Source organism: Lissotriton vulgaris, chromosome 11 (assembly GCF_964263255.1).
Source record: "Lissotriton vulgaris chromosome 11, aLisVul1.2, whole genome shotgun sequence".
NCBI lineage: Eukaryota > Metazoa > Chordata > Amphibia > Caudata > Salamandridae > Lissotriton > Lissotriton vulgaris.
The window spans coordinates 776,397,344-776,416,544 of record NC_141699.1 but is presented as its reverse complement, the minus strand read 5'-3'; the positions used below and the strand labels follow the sequence as shown (position 1 = coordinate 776,416,544).

General features: G+C 45.3%; 1 protein-coding gene across 1 annotated transcript in view; it reads right to left on the bottom strand.

Moving 5' to 3' along the window:
- CUL3 (cullin 3) overlaps nucleotides 1-19,201 on the bottom strand; it is a 778,285-nt gene that overhangs the window by 231,729 nt on the left and 527,355 nt on the right. Inside the window, exon 13 of the mRNA XM_086943903.1 lies at nucleotides 6,243-6,377. Coding sequence (XP_086800029.1) covers nucleotides 6,243-6,377 — 135 coding nt within the window. The remainder of the gene's footprint in view (nucleotides 1-6,242; nucleotides 6,378-19,201) is intronic.

Below are 19,201 nucleotides of genomic sequence, written 5' to 3'. Positions count from 1 at the left end.
GAGAGAGCATGCCAGTATCTGGAAAAGTATTCAGTCCACTAGCCACCCAAAGTTCCCCATACAGTCCAAATTCTCCTGAGAGACTTCCTGGGTTTCAAAAGGGTTCTCAGACCCCTCCCAAACTTCTGAGCCTAGCACATCCTCAAAGTGCACAGGCGACAACATAGAACCTCTGGGTTATGTCGATCTCGGAATAGGTGTCGATCTCGCCGTTCCGGCTCTGTGTTGCCAGGGTTGGGGCTTGGGCAACCGACAGGCTTCGGTGATGTTGCAGGCACTGATTTTGGATTCGATGCCGGGGAAGGTTGCTTTGGCACGACCGGCGTCGAACCGGATGAGGGATCAGATCCATGGGCTCCCACCGGCATCATGGCTGGAGCGTCGAACCCTATGGGGCCCCTTCCAACTCCGCAGGGCACGAAAGCTCACCAGCAGGGTCGTTCCACTCAAATGCGCGGCACATGGCCTTGTAAAATTCTTTGGTGTGGGAGTCGCTCCGGCTCCCGGAAAGTGGAGGAGATGCGAAGTCGAATCTGACTCCGCAGAAAAGGGCCTACAGCGTCGGTGCTCCTTACCTCTCTCGACACCGGACGCCATTTGAGGTGAAGACGAAGTCAGCTTGGACTTCTTCTCCTGTTTGTGCCTCTTCCCAGTGTGTCCCGATGACCTTTAATGGGAGGAAGAGGACTTAGGGCTCCGTGAGCGGTCCGGCGTCCTCCTGTTCTTCGATCAGGCCCGTGACCACCTCGGAGTCTCGCTTGACGGTGTCGACTGCCGGGCCGAGAGTGACTTCATTGCATGCTCCCCCAAGGTCTTTGGTGCCATTGCCCAACAGTCCAAAGATGACTTTGTTCGTGGTCGCGCTCGAGACACCACAGACATATGCGGTGGGGATCGGTTACCGGCATCATGCGGGAACATGTCTCGCATGGCTTGAAACCGGTCTTCCTCGAAGACATTCCTCTCACACAAAGTCGAAAAATCCAAAAAACATTGACAAAAGTCGAGAAAAAGCTGGCCAAAAAGTCTCCTACCTCTACCCAGATAGGAGCTTTACTGGCACAGAAAGTAAAGAACTGACATCTGCACGTCTGGGTGGCGCCTATGTAGGCACCACAACTTTGTGAGAAACAGTTATTTGTTTATTTGGATCACTGAACATTGGAAATATCTTTCTAGCACATATGCAATGGCATTGATGGCATGGTTGCTAGAAATACTGGGGTCTCTAGAGTCATCTTAGTTGTGATTAGCAATTTAATTAAAGGATGAAAAACTCCTGGGCCCATATTAGTGTTTGGGTTCCCTCTCAACAGATGAAAGCAGGGACAGTGAGGCCTATTACAATGAATGACCCCGGGGTAGCCACAAACTAGCACAGGTATCTCTGTAGGTTCCTGCAGTGCACACAACTGTAAACTTGTGGCTAACAACAATCAAGCCTAGGGCAAGGGGACTGACAGTCCAAAGCTATAACATCATTGTTCATCTTTCATGTAAACAACAAGTAACTTACCTGCGGTAACGCTTTTTCTGGTAAAGATAATCTAACCGCAGATTCCTCACATTAGAATATTCATCAGATGTTGTTAGGCTCTGCTTCGGCAGCTTTGTCTGAGGCGAAAGTGATGTTGTTCTACCTTTATAGGCATCACCCCAGCATGCTGACATCAGTTTCTTTTGTTTCTAGTTCTGTGCCAGAAAATTAGACTCAGGGTGTAATGTCTAAAGAGATCTTTGTTGTAAAGAGTTCAGAACACAGAGCAGGGAGGATTGGTGCTGAATCCACGGTTAAACAGAACCTATACCAGAAAAAGCATTACCGAACGGCACGTAACTAGTTCTTCTAATAGACATCTGACCGCAGATTTCTCACTTTAGAATAGATACCAAAGTAATACCTCCCTGGATGTGGGTATGTGAACTGGTTTAAACTAAAAAGTCTGGAAGGACCGAGACAGATCAGAGAGTTCAAGCAGTAGTGCTCTGAACGTATGGAGGAACATTCACGTGGCACCTTGACAGATTTCCAGGACAGGTACCCTGCATTCTAATGCAGTAGTGACTGCTTTGGAACTGGTGGAATGAGCCTGCAAGCCCTCAGGGGGTTATCTACTTCGCCAGTGTGTAGAAGATTTTTAAGCAGAGTACTATCCATCTGGAGAAGGTTCATTTCTGCACAGCCTTACCCTTCTTCACTCTGGTAAACACAATGAAGAGCTGATCATACACCTGATGGTCTTTGGTTTGACCAATATAAAATGACTGAAGTCTTTTGGGGTCCAAGTGATGAAGTTCTCTCCTTGGATGGATGGAGTGTTGTTCTGGCTAATGTAAAAGGGGGCCATCACCCTGGGGAGGAAAGAGAGAGGCATCTGAAGGACCAGGCTGTCAAGGAAGAAGTTGGTGTATGGAGTTTGGCTCGAGAGATCCTGATGCTCACTGACCCTCCTGGCAGATTAAATGGCCACCAAGAACACTGTTTTCAGAGGCAAGAGCCGCAAAGGGCAGCTATGCAGGGGCTCAAAGGGAGAACATATGAGAAAAGTAAGCACTAAACTGAGGTCCCAAAGGGGGCATCACAAAAGGAGTATGCGGAACACAAATGCTGTAAACCTTTTAATAAGCAAGCTCATAACAGGTGACAAACCGGGAGAGTTGATCCGGCAGCCGCAAGAAAATCAAAACGGCCGACTTATCAGCGGAAAGGCATAAAGGAGTTCTGAGTTCCAATCTAAGTGGAACACGTCTCAGAGAAGAAGCAGCTTTGGAAACTCCAGAGTGCAGAAGTGTTGGTATTGAGCGTTCTCGGGGTTGGTGAATGGATAAAGCCAAGGTTTACCCAATTCTCGGAAGGGACATTGAATCATTTCTGGATGTAGACACCATTCGTGATCCGTGAAACATTGGTTGAGTTTTTCCGTTCCGGCATTCAGAGATCATGCCAGGTGTTATACGACCAGGAAAATGTCTTGATGTTCCAGCCACGTCCAGAAGCACGGAGCTAGGGTCCACAGCCTTACCCCAACAGGTCTGTTGCAGTACCCCATGCTGTGGTGTTGACTGTGACCAACTGAACCAGCCTTACTTTGATGGATGGACTAAAGGCTTTCATTACCAAGTGTATAGCTCTCAGCTCCAACAATTTGATGTGGAGCGGAGAATCCGCCAGAGATTAAAGTCCTCTGATCTCCACCCCTCCCAGAAGGTCACATCTCAACCCAGGAGTGAAGCATTCTGTCACCATTGTGAGCTTTGGGTGTGGAAGGGCGAGGGGTCTGCAGCGGACCCAATCGCAGTTTCAGCCACCACTGCAGATCTTTTGCAGTTACCTCATATATGGGCCAAGTCAGGAAGAACCCCTTTATCCTATGCCCACTGTTAGCCTGAGCCCCACTGCAGAGCCGGCATATGCCATTGGGAATGTTGTACCAGCAGGATATACGAGGCAATGGGACCCAGCAGCCTCAAAGTCAGTCTCACAGAAATCCAGCATTGAGGCCAAAACATCAGAATCATAGCCTAAATATCCCAGATTTGCTGCTTCAGAGGATTGGCATGGAACAGCACAGTGTCCAGAATGGCTCCAATGAAAGGGACCGTTTGAAGGGCACCCTCAAGTCACATCAAGGAGTAACAGACATAGAAGTAGATCTTGCTTTTCTTAAACTGCTCTACAGCATCACCGGTCTAATCCACACTCATTTTCTTCAGCCAAAACATACTGGTCCTTCAATCTTTCAGTATGGCTAGATACTGCATTCAGGAAATAGTACAAGGCGTGTAGTGCAAAGTAAACTTTCAGGCAACTGAATGGGGTCTCCTACAAGGCTTTGGAACATGTGGCCGTACAACAAAAAGTAGAACGCGTAGCCCATGTAAATGTAAGTATTGTAAAACATATTTACTGTGTTATTTCCCTGTAACAATTAGTCTGAACAAATGTTTAAATTACAGTTGTGCCACATTAAATGCATCCACTAATGGTGAGAACTTGGGAGTAAAAAGGTAGTAAAAACACAAAGTTGTATGACAACAGAAAACAATTCTCCAACTGTACTTTTTTTTTTTTTTTGGAAAACCTTTATTAATATTTCAGCCAGTTACAAATATGGGCCTACAACCACCAGGGCCGGCTGCTAATCAATGTCATCATAGCAAATCAATTAGAACCAGACTCGGCCTCCCGGGAAGCGAATGTAGCACAACTTCAATTAAAACTGGCAGTAGAACATACCATGCGAATGACAGGATACTAAAGGCTCCATTTTATAATATAAACATAGAAGGATCAGGTGCCATACAATATCACAAAGTCGCATAAAGGGCGGGCAAAATAGTAGGAGTTCCACAATTAGCCCGATCTCATTTAAGACAGTGGCGCTAAGGCATACAATACAGGATAAACAAGCACACAATTACTGTTCGCACCAGTTAAGCGCCCGCCCAACGATACTGAAGTACCGTGAAAAGTATCGGCACAGATAAAAAGTCGACAGTTAACAGAATAATAGACCCACTACGCTGACCCGAAAAAGGAATAAACGAAAGAAAAAGCGAGGAAAGATAAGAAAGAGAAAAAGGCCATAGAAACAAATGGAAAAACAAAATTCCCCAACCCCCCACCCTGCACCCCTGCAGATGACTACGGCCTACCCCCCTAGCAGCGTGCCTGTCACCCCAAAAATGAACCCGAAATATAGAAAGAACAAAGAGAAAGAAAGAAGGGACTAAACCCCTGCCCTAAAGGGAGAAATGGAGGAGGGCTATATCATACGCATTCCCGGTCCCTCCCCACCGCCTTAACGAAGAATCCCCCACAAAGCTGACACAATCGAGCAGACCACAGTAAAAAATTACACCAGAGGAAACTATAAATCCCGCCCCGGTCACCGTCAATCAAGTAAAGCAATCCCGTTACCGATAAAACAATAGTGTGAAACATCAAACAACAGTCTCATCCTTGGCCCCGTCGATCAAATTTGCTGATCCCCTCCGATAAGTAGAGCCCCATCGTCAAGTTGTCAAAGTTTGCACAGAAGTTGCCGAAGCATGGTCTGTCAGACGGATAAAGGATGGCAAGTCCCAAAGCAGATGCTCGGGTCCAACGAGGCCCCTCCCCGACTCCAAGACCAGGCACTATCCCGTCCGCCATCTTGATGGACCAGCAGGGAAGGGGGTGCAACACAGTCCAACACAGTTCACAGTTTCGAACAAAAGTCTCCAAATCGGGAACAGCAGTGAAATGTTCCGCCAGTTGCAGAACCAAAGATTCCGACCTTTTAGTTAAATCGCCAATCTCCGCATGTTCGAACCGTTCCACTTCTGTAGGGGCAGGCACAGCTCCATGCTCCGGGTCTGATTGCACCGCTGGGGTAGCTGTTGGGAAGTGAACTGGCCACCGGGTCTCGGGCAGCGGGTCAGGGTCCGGTCCCGATCCTCCAATTCCATCCCCTGCCGACATCAGATTCCAGGCCTGGGTCTCCATAGTTGCCTGAAGTGCCTCGAGGGCTGCCATCACTGACCGCAATGACGGGCCGCACTTAACCCGCTCCGCCGGGTTCCGCATAGCATCGGGCATAGTGATCCCCACGGAGAGGCGCCTTCCCCGGGGTAAGATTAGTCGGAGCAGGAACGAACCGTGAGGGACAGATCATCAACATGCGTTAGTGCGCACCAAGTCTCCAACCCACGGTGCCAGCGATGCGAACGCCAGGCCTCCGGGTCCAAGACCCCCACCACACCGCCTCGGGCCTCACTCGTCTCCTCACCTCCGGTACAGTGTCAGGCAGCAGATCGGCAGCAAAGCAATCAAAAAGATGTCGGAAGTTCCATGGACCGGACCCTGCCAACCCTCTCCGGTCGCTGTTGTTCAACTAGGACCCGGCTAGACCAGACTGGGTTAGGCCTCAAATCAAACCTCGACATTACTCCACTCCACAATGTCGAAAAAATCTCGGGATTGCTTCATCAGACTGCAGATTAGTTCATGCACCCGGATATGGGGTGGGAAATCAGGATAAACGACAGGATCTTCGAGCGAAAGACGGAGGTCAGTGGAGCCGGGAGACTATGCGGCCATCTTGCTTGCAGTCGTAGCTCCTCCTCCAACTGTACTTTTAAAAAGTTTTCAAGTTAAATGTTCCGTACAATAAAATGTATGCAAACGTTTCTAATACGTGCTTTTAAGATGCTACTCTTCATCTTTACATAAAAATAGCGCAGAGTTACTGAAATCTTACCTCAAATGTATATTTTTCTCTGTTGTTAAATAACATTAGAATAGTCATCTGGAAAGTGGAGACTTGTAATATGTGCTTCCGTGTATTGGAGCCTGTAACTTGGGCACCACCTACACCAACCTCTGATCCGTCCTCCTGTTTAAATTAAAAGAAAGTTTAAGTTTGTGACATCTTAAAAAGTTGAAGCTTCTGGGTTCAAATAATTTTAAGGTAATTCTTTGAGCACTAATGGTAAAACACATTTCTCAATTTGTTTTTCGATACACAGAAATACTGTAATTACTTAACTTCTTTATTTCTTTATTTCGACAATATTGTCATAAAAGAGATCACATTACAGTCAGCAATAAAATTTGTACAATCCATTTCATTTCAACATTAGGAAACAAAAATACATCATGTCCATTGGGCAATTTCATCACAATAAGGTATAAAAACGATAAAATCAATTATAAACATGAACAGATAGCCCCTCCCTTCTCTGGTAGGTGTTTAAGCTCCCTAGATCTATACATGTGTATACTATATCCCGTTGAGACAAGCATTCAAATATTTCCTTCTAATGTTCCACATGGCTGCTAAAAATGTAGTTACAGCAAAAACAATTAGAGGAGAAAGATCAGTTTTCAGTATTCAATATGATTGGGAGCACTGCCTAATCCCCAGGTTTTTACAGATTGGAACAATCCACTTCTTCCTGGGGGCCTGGTAGGTTGGGCAAAAGAACAGAATGTGCAATTCATTTTCTGACTCAGCAGGACAGCCTGGGCAATTTTTAGGGGTAGGTGGGCACCATTTGGACGCGAGGGCTCTAACTGCCAAAGAGCCGTATCTCCATTGGAGATACATCTTCCTAAGTCCAGCTGGACTAATATCATCAAAGACACTCAAATTCGTAATGATCTTATGTTGCGAAAAACGTGCTAGACAAAGTTCCCATTTGGGCATTCGACGAATGGGCAGATAGATTATATTCGTGATGTAAGTTAACCAGCTCTTTGCGCGATATGCTTCTACAGGCTTGCTCCGGATGAATCCACATAAGTGGGAAGCCTAACCTATCAACTTAACTGTAAGACTACTGGATATATATATATACACATACATACATACATATATATATATATATTGTCACCAAACCAAACTTCCCATCAAAATAAGGCGCTGACTCCGTGAATCATAATCCAAACGATATTTAATGGCTCATTTGCTGCTTAGACGCGTTTCGGCGGCTTGCTCCTGCCTTGTTCATATATATATATATATATATATATATATATATATATATATATATGTATATATATATATATATATCCAACAAAGCTCCAAATACCACTTCCTGGTCAACAAACGTCGAACCGGCGAGGCAACAGAGGAGACGGACCACAGAATGCGCTGCACAGGTTCTTTTATTTTGCAGAGAAGCCGGTAAGCCAGAGGGCACTACGCGTTTCGGGCTGGAAAAGCCCTTGTTCACATGCAAATGAGCCAGTTTCAACTTTCTAATTTTATACTGCTGTGCACACCCAATTGGCCCGCCCTGTCACATGGTAAACAACTGCATAGACATAAAAAACACATTTTACTTCCACATTATGAGGAAAAAGGTACTGTCTAATCTATAGTTTTCCCTTGTCTTTAAACAAACCATTTTTTCAATATTATACATATTATTTGCATACAAATTAATATAAAAACAATGGGATGTAAAATCAAGTCAGTAAACAGATTAGAAAAATACGGTACTCAGATTTCATAACAGGATAAATCCTTATATAAATAACCATAAAAAATGTCTATATACAGTATTGTAGTGACTGGGGAATTGTGGGATTGCTAAAGGTGCCAATGTTTACATTTTAACCTGGTTCCAAGTCTGCGAGTGGTGGAGAGTGATAAAGTGCATAAGGAGGAGAGGTAGGTGAGAATAAAGTGCTGAATTCACAGGTTATTAAGTACCTTTTGTTATCATTGCATAAATGCATAAAGTCAGAGATGGGAACATAAACCCATATAAATCTCATACAAAAGTTAAAACAATTCATACTTAATAAAACCACCATGTAAAGAATTCATAGTTGTTAAAAAATACCCGGTGTAAAATACAGTGATAAAAGGTGTACAAAAATATTTTTTCATTTTTTTGATAAAACCCGTGTATCAAAATTATTATATAACAATATTTACAATTTTAGAAAAAGGTAAGGAGTTACATTTGTCAATGGTAGGTTGACCAACAAGGAACTTGACTGGTCAACTGTACAGTTAGTGAGTACGACACCATAATACATTGCTAGCACTTAGAAAATTTGGCCCACTAGATAACAGGGAACCTGACTATCTAGTGGAAAGGAAACCTAGGTATAGTATTCCCAAGAGCATCTCATAAAAAGTGACGAAGATCCTCAGTAATGTTAAGCCCGTTAGGCCATTTACTGTCAAGTTCGAGGATCATTCGTGATTCCAATTGCCTTAGTTTAAGCTCACGGTTGCCCCCCCGTCTTGGCTTGGGAATCGAGGCTATTACATAGTAAGATAAGCAATTAATATCTTTACTGTGAGTGCTCAAAAAATGACGTGCTACTGGGTATGCTGGGTCCGAGTGCAAAATTGCGCGTATATGCTGTAAAATTCTGACATGTACAGGTTGAATGGTGCTGCCTACATAATTGAGGCCACACGTACATGTCATGACGTATACTGCATATTCTGTTTTGCAAGTATGCTGGCCTTTAATTGGGATCTCTGTATCACTGAAGGGAGTTGTGTAATGGGTCTTATTTATTCCGAATTTACATGCTCTACAAGTAGAGCATTTTCGGAATCCCTCCTTGATTAGCCAGTTCTGTTTGCACTTGAGTTCAGGGCTGCTTTGGTCAAGCACAGCGCCCATACTGTGAGCACGGTCGAAAAGTAACCATAGGTTTATTAGGAAGCATATTGCCTAGTACGTTGTCCGTTAGTACAATGGGCCAATTATGGTTGATGATTTGTCTTATTTTATTTTGTTGGCTACTGTAATTGGTGATGAACCTGGGACATTCCTGTTTGGTGGTATCAATTGTCTCGTCAGGTGAGTTAGTTATTTCAGAAGATGTGCTTAAAAGACTTGCCCGGGTTCTATTTTTTGATTTAGCTAATGCTTGGTTGAACATTTTTTCAGTGTATCCTCGGGCTTGCATGCGAATGCGTAAGTCTTTGACACTGCTCTCAAAATCATTTGTACTACTGCAGATTCTTTTCAGCCTAAGTATTTCCCCATAGGGAATACTCTGGATCGTGTGCCTAGGGTGTAAACTAGAGGCATGAAGGGTAGTGTTGCCTGCAGTAGCTTTGCGGTGGAGAGTAGTTTGCACTCTATCATGTTCATCAATGTATACAGTTACATCCAAAAATTCTGTTTGTTTGTTGCTTATTTTGGAGGTAAACTTAAGGTTGTATGGATTATCATTGATGGCTTTTATAAACGCACATGCTTCAGTTTCATCACCTTGCCACACTAAAAAGATATCATCAATGTAGCGAAGGTAACGGACAATTTTCTCACGTACCCACACCTGATGCGTGACATTGAGGACCCGCTCCTCCCACCAGCCAACGTGCAAGCACGCATAGCTGGGGGAGAAGCAGGCCCCCATAGCCACGCCTCTCAATTGCTTCCAAATCTCTTTGCCAAATAAAAAATAGTTATTATACAAACACCATTCTATTAAGCCCAGAATCACCTTGTTATGCTCATAGAAATCAATTGGCCGTTGGCCTAGAAAGTGAGAAACTGCATTTATACCATCTGTATGTGCAATGCTGGTATACAATTGTTCAACATCCAAAGTTATAAGGAGCATATCATTCTGCCATTCTAGATCCTCTATTTTGGCAAGAAAGTCTCCAGTGTCGCGTACAAAACTAGGCAGTCCGCTTACCCACTTTTGCAGAAAGAAATCCACGTATTGACCAACTCTTTCACCACAGCTGTTGATTGCCGAGATTATTGGCCTCCCGGGTATTGGTGATTGTCCTTTATGCACTTTCGGGATCAGGTACATAGTAGGTAGAGTTGGATGTTCATTGAGCATGAATAAATATTCTTCCTCTGAGATCAGGCCCTCTCTTCGATGTTTTTGTAGCAATTTGTTCAAATTCTCATTAGCCTTAATGTATTCTTTGTTTGTGGATTTCTTATAACAAACTGGATCCGATAGCTGTCTTTGAGCCTCTTGAATATATGCTGCCTTTGGCCAAATGACAAGGTTGCCACCCTTATCTGCCGTTTTTACAACAATGTCCGGATTATCTTTCAATTTCTTCATTAATGCAGAGTATTGCGCTTGTTTGGCATCAAATTTCTTTCTTTGTTTGTGGATGTTGGTGGTTTTATGCAGTTCCTTCATTTCAGTAATGACACAATCCTGGAAAACATCAACTGCATCACGAGTCATAATGGGTACAAAATCCGATTTGCGCTTAAAAGGAGTAATGCCTGCTCCTGATTTAGCGATGTTGATTCTTTCTAATTGGATTTGTGTACTCTCCATTTCACTTTCTCCGGTTACTTCCACATCATCATCATTTATCAAACCATGTATTGCAAGAAGCGCCGGGGCATCCGACACTACAAAAGGTTGATTTGTGTCAGCAGTATTTGAGTTGGCAGAGCTGTTGGTGCCAATCGGAGTTTTAAGTCGTTGTAGAGCAAAAAATTTCTGCAGTTTTAATTTTCGGATGTAACAATAAACATCCACCCTGGTGGAAGCATAGTTAAATTTTTGTTTAGGACAGTAGTTTAAACCCAACGCGAGAAGTTGTTGCTCCGCCTTGGTCAGAACTACATTGGACAGGTTGATAATTGAATTGTCCATTATTGTTTCTTTTTCTTCCATTGCTGGTTGTTTTTCTGTGGTTTCTTGGACCCTTTGTTTTCTTCTTCTTCGCCTTTCCCGGCGCTTTTGGTTGCGGCGGGTTTTGCCGTTGCTTTTTGGCGTGGCCTCAATGTGCGCAGTTTTTCTTCCACTAAAAAACCCAGCTCCTCATCAATTTCCAAAACAGGCAGAGGTTGGTTGTTGACACTGAGATCTGTGCTAGATCCACTAGATCCGCTATAGCTGGACAGCGAATCACTACTAGCGCCACCCGCAGCTTCCTCATGAGTATTTGTTTCAGATGTTGTAGGTTGTGCATTAGGTGTGGGATTAGATGCACCTCTGAATTGTTGCCTTTTAGTCGCATTGTATTTTCTGGCAAAGGTGAATATTTGACCATTTGCGTAGTCAGAGGCATCTCGGGCAAATTTGCTGATTTTTCTCGTTTTAATTTTATCTGCATGCTTTTTTAGGCGGTCATTCATGGCTTCTTTCAACTGTTTTGCCCCTTCCACTTCCCCCAATGCATTTATTTGTTCTTCCAACTCCGTGATTGTTTTAAGTATGGCTTCTCTGTCAATGGCGGCATATTTGATGAGAATGAGAACTAAATTCATTGAAGCCGCAAGATTGTTCTGACCCCATTCTTTTAGCATCAATGGGTTGGGATTTTCGAAGCTTGGTGCTAGCATGATTCTCAGTCCTCGTGGCACCCTTTTTACTTCTGCATATTTTGAAAGGGAATAATGCTCCCACCATTTCGTTATTTCCAGCCTTTTTTGTTTTTCCAGTTCTTTATATAATGACTTCAGGTTAGGTTTATCCGGTGCTTGTGTGTTTGTAATCGGCGCACTGGTGTTGTTGCTTGGCGCCATCACTCCACTGAATAGTAACTCCGCCTCCTCCTCCCTTGCACGGAACTCTTCCGCAGACATCACCTCTGGTTACCCGGCTTAACACAATATGCAAATTTACACCACCGGGATGTTTTTGGCGTTTCACGTGGTGTATAAGATATGCGCTATTTCCCTACAGACGGGAAAAACCTTTCCACCTCCGCTTCTTTCGATTTTCAAACTCACCGCGTTTTCCGCAGTTACTCGTCAAACGGAGCCTTCCGAATCCGCCGACGAGTGCTCGCGTTCCACAGCCGGTTCACAGTGTCTTCTTCCGGGTTGCGTGAGGGGGCTGCCACATTTAATTTCCTCCAGGAAACGTAGAAAACAGAGTGGCTTGCAGTGGCGCCTCAACTTGGAAAGGGGGTCCGAAACGAAAGCAAGCCGGCTTCCGTAATTAACATCCAACAAAGCTCCAAATACCACTTCCTGGTCAACAAACGTCGAACCGGCGAGGCAACAGAGGAGACGGACCACAGAATGCGCTGCACAGGTTCTTTTATTTTGCAGAGAAGCCGGTAAGCCAGAGGGCACTACGCGTTTCGGGCTGGAAAAGCCCTTGTTCACATATATATATATATACACACACACATACATACATACATACATACACACACATATATATATATATATATATATATATGTATGTATGTATGTATGTGTGTGTATATATATATATATATATATATATCTCCAAATAGTGGTCGCCGGTAGGTTGTTATAGTTTGGATCTAAGTTTACAAAGCGTTTTGTGTTTGGCCAATAACTTTGGCATCACTTGACGAATCTTACACAAAATGTGGGGGAAAAAATCCCTTTCTGGTTTAGCTGCTATGTTGAAAGTTTCAAGGTGATCCTTCAAGCGGTGGCCAAGAAAAAAGGGGGGTCCTAAAACGAAGTTTCCCTATGTTAAGTCTATGGGGATTTTTCATTTTAACACGTATACAGCCTGAATCTCTGAACAGAATTACATCAAATTTGGCAGAAAGCTAGATATTGGTCCAAAAAGCTTGCTTTTTAGGTCGAGTCTGGGCAGCGCATGTGCTGCTCTGAGAGGCATGCTGTATTTGAGTATGGAATTGAAGATCTGCCCACTTTCCCCCTATTATTTTAATTGGCTTGTGTCATTGTCCTTTGTTAATGCTGGCTTCTGATTAGTTAATAAGCTTGTTAGTCCCTCTTTAGTACTGCCTTGTCTTCATTTGTAACCTCCCAGGAGGTCTACCCTTTTACTTCTGTTACGCCGTATGTCTTATTTAATCTGTAGCACTATTTTCTTTAATGAGTTTCTCCTACTGCAGGCACAACATGCTTTCCTGCAACATTCAGAGCGCCATGCGTGCTTTCACTTTCCAAGCAGCCCAGGACAATAGCGGCTGCTTCTTTAAAATGAAACGGGTCTCGCATTTAAAGAGCACGTTTTAAAGGAGATGACGAATTAAGTCTTCTGCATTTTTAGACGCTGTGGACTCTCATTCTTTGAGGTGGTTGCACGCAATATTCCAGGATCTCCGCTCCTGGTGAGAGTCCGCCCTGCAGGACCGGGGGCCCCCAGCAAAACGGAGGTGCTTCTTTGAATATTAACTGAGGGGGCATGGTCCGCTCCTTGCCGGTTTGCCAGCTCTTCAGGACTTCCGTAGCAACATGGCAAAGGGCGCAGGAGAAAGGGAGATGTGAGAGGAGAACGCCTCTCTCGGAAGCAGCGCAGATGCAGACATTAATTACTCCTTTTGAACCCTGACACGAATGCGCCGATTTGGGACAATGTGCTGAAAATAATGCAAGAAAAGAATATTTGAATAATGGCAAGTCCCCTAAAGAACTTTCCCGATGCATTATGGTGCTTGTAGGATGGCTAACAGGCACGTGACTATTAAGTCTGTATTAATTGCTCACCTGTGAACAAGACGTAAGTAACGTTGAAACGCGTAAGGTAAAGAGCACGTTTTAAAGGAGATGACGAATTAAGTCTTCTGCATTTTCAGACGCTGTGGACTCTCATTCTTTGAGGTGGTTGCACACAATATTCCAGGATCTCCGCTCCTGGTGAGAGTCCGCCCTGCAGGACCGGGGGCCCCCAGCAAAACGGAGGTGCTTCTTTGAATATATATATATATATATATATATATATACACACACATACATACATACACACATATATATATATATATATCTCCAAATAGTGGTCGCCGGTAGGTTGTTATAGTTTGGATCTAAGTTTACAAAGCGTTTTGTGTTTGGCCAATAACTTTGGCATCACTTGACGAATCTTACACAAAATGTGGGGGAAAAAATCCCTTTCTGGTTTAGCTGCTATGTTGAAAGTTTCAAGGTGATCCTTCAAGCGGTGGCCAAGAAAAAAGGGGGGTCCTAAAACGAAGTATCCCTATGTTAAGTCTATGGGGATTTTTCATTTTAACACGTATACAGCCTGAATCTCTGAACAGAATTACATCAAATTTGGCAGAAAGCTAGATATTGGTCCAAAAAGCTTGCTTTTTAGGTCGAGTCTGGGCAGCGCATGTGCTGCTCTGAGAGGCATGCTGTATTTGAGTATGGAATTGAAGATCTGCCCACTTTCCCCCTATTATTTTAATTGGCTTGTGTCATTGTCCTTTGTTAATGCTGGCTTCTGATTAGTTAATAAGCTTGTTAGTCCCTCTTTAGTACTGCCTTGTCTTCATTTGTAACCTCCCAGGAGGTCTACCCTTTTACTTCTGTTACGCCGTATGTCTTATTTAATCTGTAGCACTATTTTCTTTAATGAGTTTCTCCTACTGCAGGCACAACATGCTTTCCTGCAACATTCAGAGCGCCATGCGTGCTTTCACTTTCCAAGCAGCCCAGGACAATAGCGGCTGCTTCTTTAAAATGAAACGGGTCTCGCATTTACAAGAGTTTCAGCTATTGGCATTGTAAATGACAATGCCTATTTATGTGCTAACTATCAAAACAGATAAATAAAAGGCATTGTCATCAACAATGCCAATAGTTTAAACTCTCGCAAATGCGAGATCCATGGCATTTCAAATACTTGTTCTCATTTGGTGTAATCCTTTCAGTAGTTTCAGAGGCTGTGGCAATAATGAAAGACCATTGAGTGCAGAAGGAAGAGGTAGTGCAGTACAACCATACATGACAAGAGACCCGATTCAGGCAGGAGATTAAATGTTTTTAAGAACAAATGGGCTTTATTTTATCTGTCTCCTGCCTAAAAGGTCCTCTTTATCAATGTGAGTCAATGGGGAAAATCAATTCCTCAGGTTTTCTTTTTCAAACTTTCCATCTTACCAAGTTCAAAATGTTGGCAAATAAGGTACATTTGATCACAGAGGGCAGGAGAAATGGGGTAGGGACTTTGACTCTGATAAGAGAGGACAGGATGAAGATGGGCGGGGGCACCAAACTGACCTTACAGAGCAGGCACCAGGGGTTGGAGCAGCACAATACACCACACAGCGCAAGTGGGATGGCAGTACAGCACAACGGACCATCAAAAGCAATAGGGAGGGGACAGGGCCATGCACATTAAAAACAGACAGCAGAGGGGAAAGAGGCAACAGCAACAAGCCGAAAATATCGGACAGACAGGAGGAACAGTTGCAGCATAACGGACCATGAAAAGCAGGAGGGAGGGGGCAGGGGCACGACAAAAGACCAGATAAGGCAGGAGGGAAGGGATAGGGATCTGCACATGGAAAACTGAGGCCAAGGGCAGGACCAGCAAGCTGACCATGGAGGGCACGAGCGATGGGCACTGAAAGCACAACACACCATGGAGGGAAACAGTGAGACTATAATGGCATACAGACAGACATTGGAGGAAAGGTGGAGGGAGCTCAGGGGCAGCAAACTGACTGCACAGAGAGGGTGGGAGGGTATGTGGCAGCACAGAAGACCATGCATGGCAAGCAGGAGGGTTAGTGTGAGAAGTTGGCCTGGTATATGATGATCACTATTCTAGTGAGCACCGTGCACCAGTCCAAATGACCCTTATGGTGATTGGTTGTAAGTCAACCTTATAGACCAGCTATCCTAGGGGTAGCATGGACAAAAGCAGTCTTAGGCTAAACTCAAGAGGGCATGTGAAGCCAGCTGTTTTACCATATACAATCCTTTTAAATACCAAATGAAAGGACACCACACAAGTTATATATTACAAAATATATGTATTTATTTCTAGAATAATCCCCTATACTCTTTATGAGCACAGAAGCACAAGCGTTAAACAAAAAACACAGTATAACATACAATAAGCTGCACAATTATGGATCGGCCGGGTGCCCACTCAAACCATATATTAAAAAAGTGGTATAAGTACCACGCCACGAACAATGGTAAGGCCTAGGGCCTTGGGAATCGCTGGACCTACACTGGACTAACGAAGGTTAGGACATAGGAGGCCCACAGGATGCGGGTGAAGTGTCTATAGGCAACCGCGTTTACCATACAAGTCAATGGTGCGTAAAAATTAAAAAGTGATAGGTTTAGGAGACTTCCGACTGGACTAGAACTTAGCCACTTAAAACTAGGACACTAGAGGTGTAAACCACTATAGGAGCACCGGAGTTATATCGTTACCTCACCCACAGGAAGCGGGTGCATAGGTGCCAAAGTGTGTCGGGTTTCTTCGTGAAGTTCTATGGAGCCTGGAGGAAAAGATGCTGCAGGCGGCCAGGAGAGAAGAGTCCGGTTGGATCCAAGGGTGGATCGAAGATGAAGAGTACCTAAAAGCAGAGGGGACAGAGTCTGGGTCACTAGCCAGTGACAAGGATGGAACCAGGACGGAACCAGGCAATGTCGGGTTGCGATCAGGTGGTGTTGAGTAGTTTGTCTCCGCTGCCACGTGGACCAGGAAAGATCGAGGATGACCAGCTGGTGAACACGAGCTGTTCCACGAAGGCTCTTGCTGTCGGCGGTGTCGGTTCTCGAATCGGAATCACTAAGCCTTGGCAAAGGCAACCCACGCAGGACTCAAAGATGTCTTCTTGATCGGACCGGGAAGGTCAGATCGGTGGCTACTTTTCAGGGGAGCTGGGGCCAGTCTGGAGCAACCAGACCAGCAGTGTAGTTTCGATGGATCGTCGTCACAGAGGCCACTAGCCAACGGGCAAGCGACCGGACAACGCGTCGAGCAGGAAAAGTGCAAAAGAGCCCGCGCAGCACTCGGAGAGTGTGGAGAGGTGATCTTTGGAGCACAGGCTGCTCGGGGCTGGGGCTTCTCAAACCCCAAAGCACAGCGTCTAAGGAGTCTCGGGAGCTGCACAGGAAGCACTTCGTCGACTTTTCAAGATGGCTGGTCCCACGTCTCACGTCGCCTCCACGGGTCTAAACTTTGCTAGGACTGTGGATCGGGCTGTTGGAAGTCTGGGAGTCCAGATCCTGTCGTCTCTGTCGTTCGAGCTCCGGCGGGAGCAACGGCAAAGGAAGTCTCGATGCGCTGATGGTGCCTGCTTGCACAGAGTGGCCACTCCTTGACCACAAGGGAGATTCTTCAGTCTTCTACGTTGAGTAGGATGTCGAAGGGTCCAGAGTTTCATTTTAAAGTTTCAGTCAGGACGATCTGGATTGCATTGACACAGCTCCTACCTTTATTCCAAATCAATGGCCTGGATCACCTGCTAGGTCACTCCTAGGGGTGGGACCCAGGAAGGGGGTGGTTACACCCCTTTCCCTTCGTCCAGTTTCGCCCTGGGGCTGGAGTGCCCCAGCACCGGCTTGAACTGGACTATGCATGAGACGCCTTGTGGGCCCCAGGCAGTCTCTAGTTTCATTCAGCCCTCCTTGCCCCAATCCACTATCCCCTGTCTGGGGTGGTGTAACACCTCCCTGTGACAGGATACCATTTGCCCAGGCCTCCCCTGTCGGAGTTTCGGTCAGCAGCAGGGGGCCAGACTTGTGTCGGTGGCAGCAGCATCCATTTTGTGATGCTGAGGCTCTGGTTAGATTTAACCGCGTTTAAGCAAAGTAACAGGTCTTCTCCCTCTAGAAGGGTGGAATGCTACTCCCGTCGCCAGAATTGGCGAGGGGGTAGTATTCCAAAGCGTATGACACCTTACACGACATGTTTTGATAAAGCCAAACCAAAGTTAGCAAGTAACCGCGAGGATTATAATGCACTTAAGAGTATATGGAACGGCAATATCCCAGAACAGCTAAGGGACTTGGTTCCGAAAGCTGTAGACAGGCTCAGCTCATGCTAGAGCACCATCTTACATAAAACCAAGCACTCTGCCTCCAGGATTGTTAAGGCCTGCCATAGGAGTGACTTATAGGTGTATATGTGTCCAGATATAGGTTTAGATATAGGTATACTATATCTAAGCAAGGGGCGAACACTCAGCTGGGGCAAGGTAGTGAAATTAGCCAGTTGTGTCAGTTTGGATAACCAGCCAGGGGTGGCAAAAAATATGCTGCAGCCCCTGGTAGGCCTTAGATGCACCTATGCCCTGGGAAACTATAGTACACTGTACAGGGGCTGAAGGTGACCCAAGATCCAACTGGAGATGTACCTAGGGTACATGGAGTCCATTTTAAAGAGAGAGCAGATACCCTGGGTCCCTGATTAGCAGGATCCGAGGCCAACTAAGTCAAAAACCAGCTAAACACTACGCAAAAAAATCTGGGGTAACCATAGTCAGGTATCCACCTTCCTACAGTTAGTGGCAGCACAGCAGCCATGGTGGGCAAGAGGGATGAGATAAGGGCATATACAAAGGACCATGGAGGATAGAAGGGTGGAGTAGGGGCTGGACACACCAAAGAGGTAAGAGGAAGAGGCTTCACAACAAACCACACAGGGCAGGCAGGAGGAGCAGCTGCAGCAAAATAGGGAATGGAGGGCAGAAGGAAGTGGCAGCAAAATTGACTGTTGAGGACAGGAGAGAGGGGATGGGGATTGCAACTTGGACAGGCTGGATGGAGGTGGCAGGGACTGGCGGCAGCCATCTGACCATACTAGGCAGGTGGAAGGGGCAGTAGCAGCTCAACAGAACACTCATAGAAGATAGGAGTGTGGCAGGTCCATGGAATGTGGTGGGCAGAAAGGAAGGAGCAGGGGTATGAAAACAAGCACCGAGGAAAAGCAGGAGGACAATAATGAGGCATATAATTGGGCAACAGAGGGCAGGAGGAGTGGGCAGGTGCATTAAGCTTAATCAAGGGCAGTGGCAGCACATCAGAGCATGCATGGCAGGATCGGCCT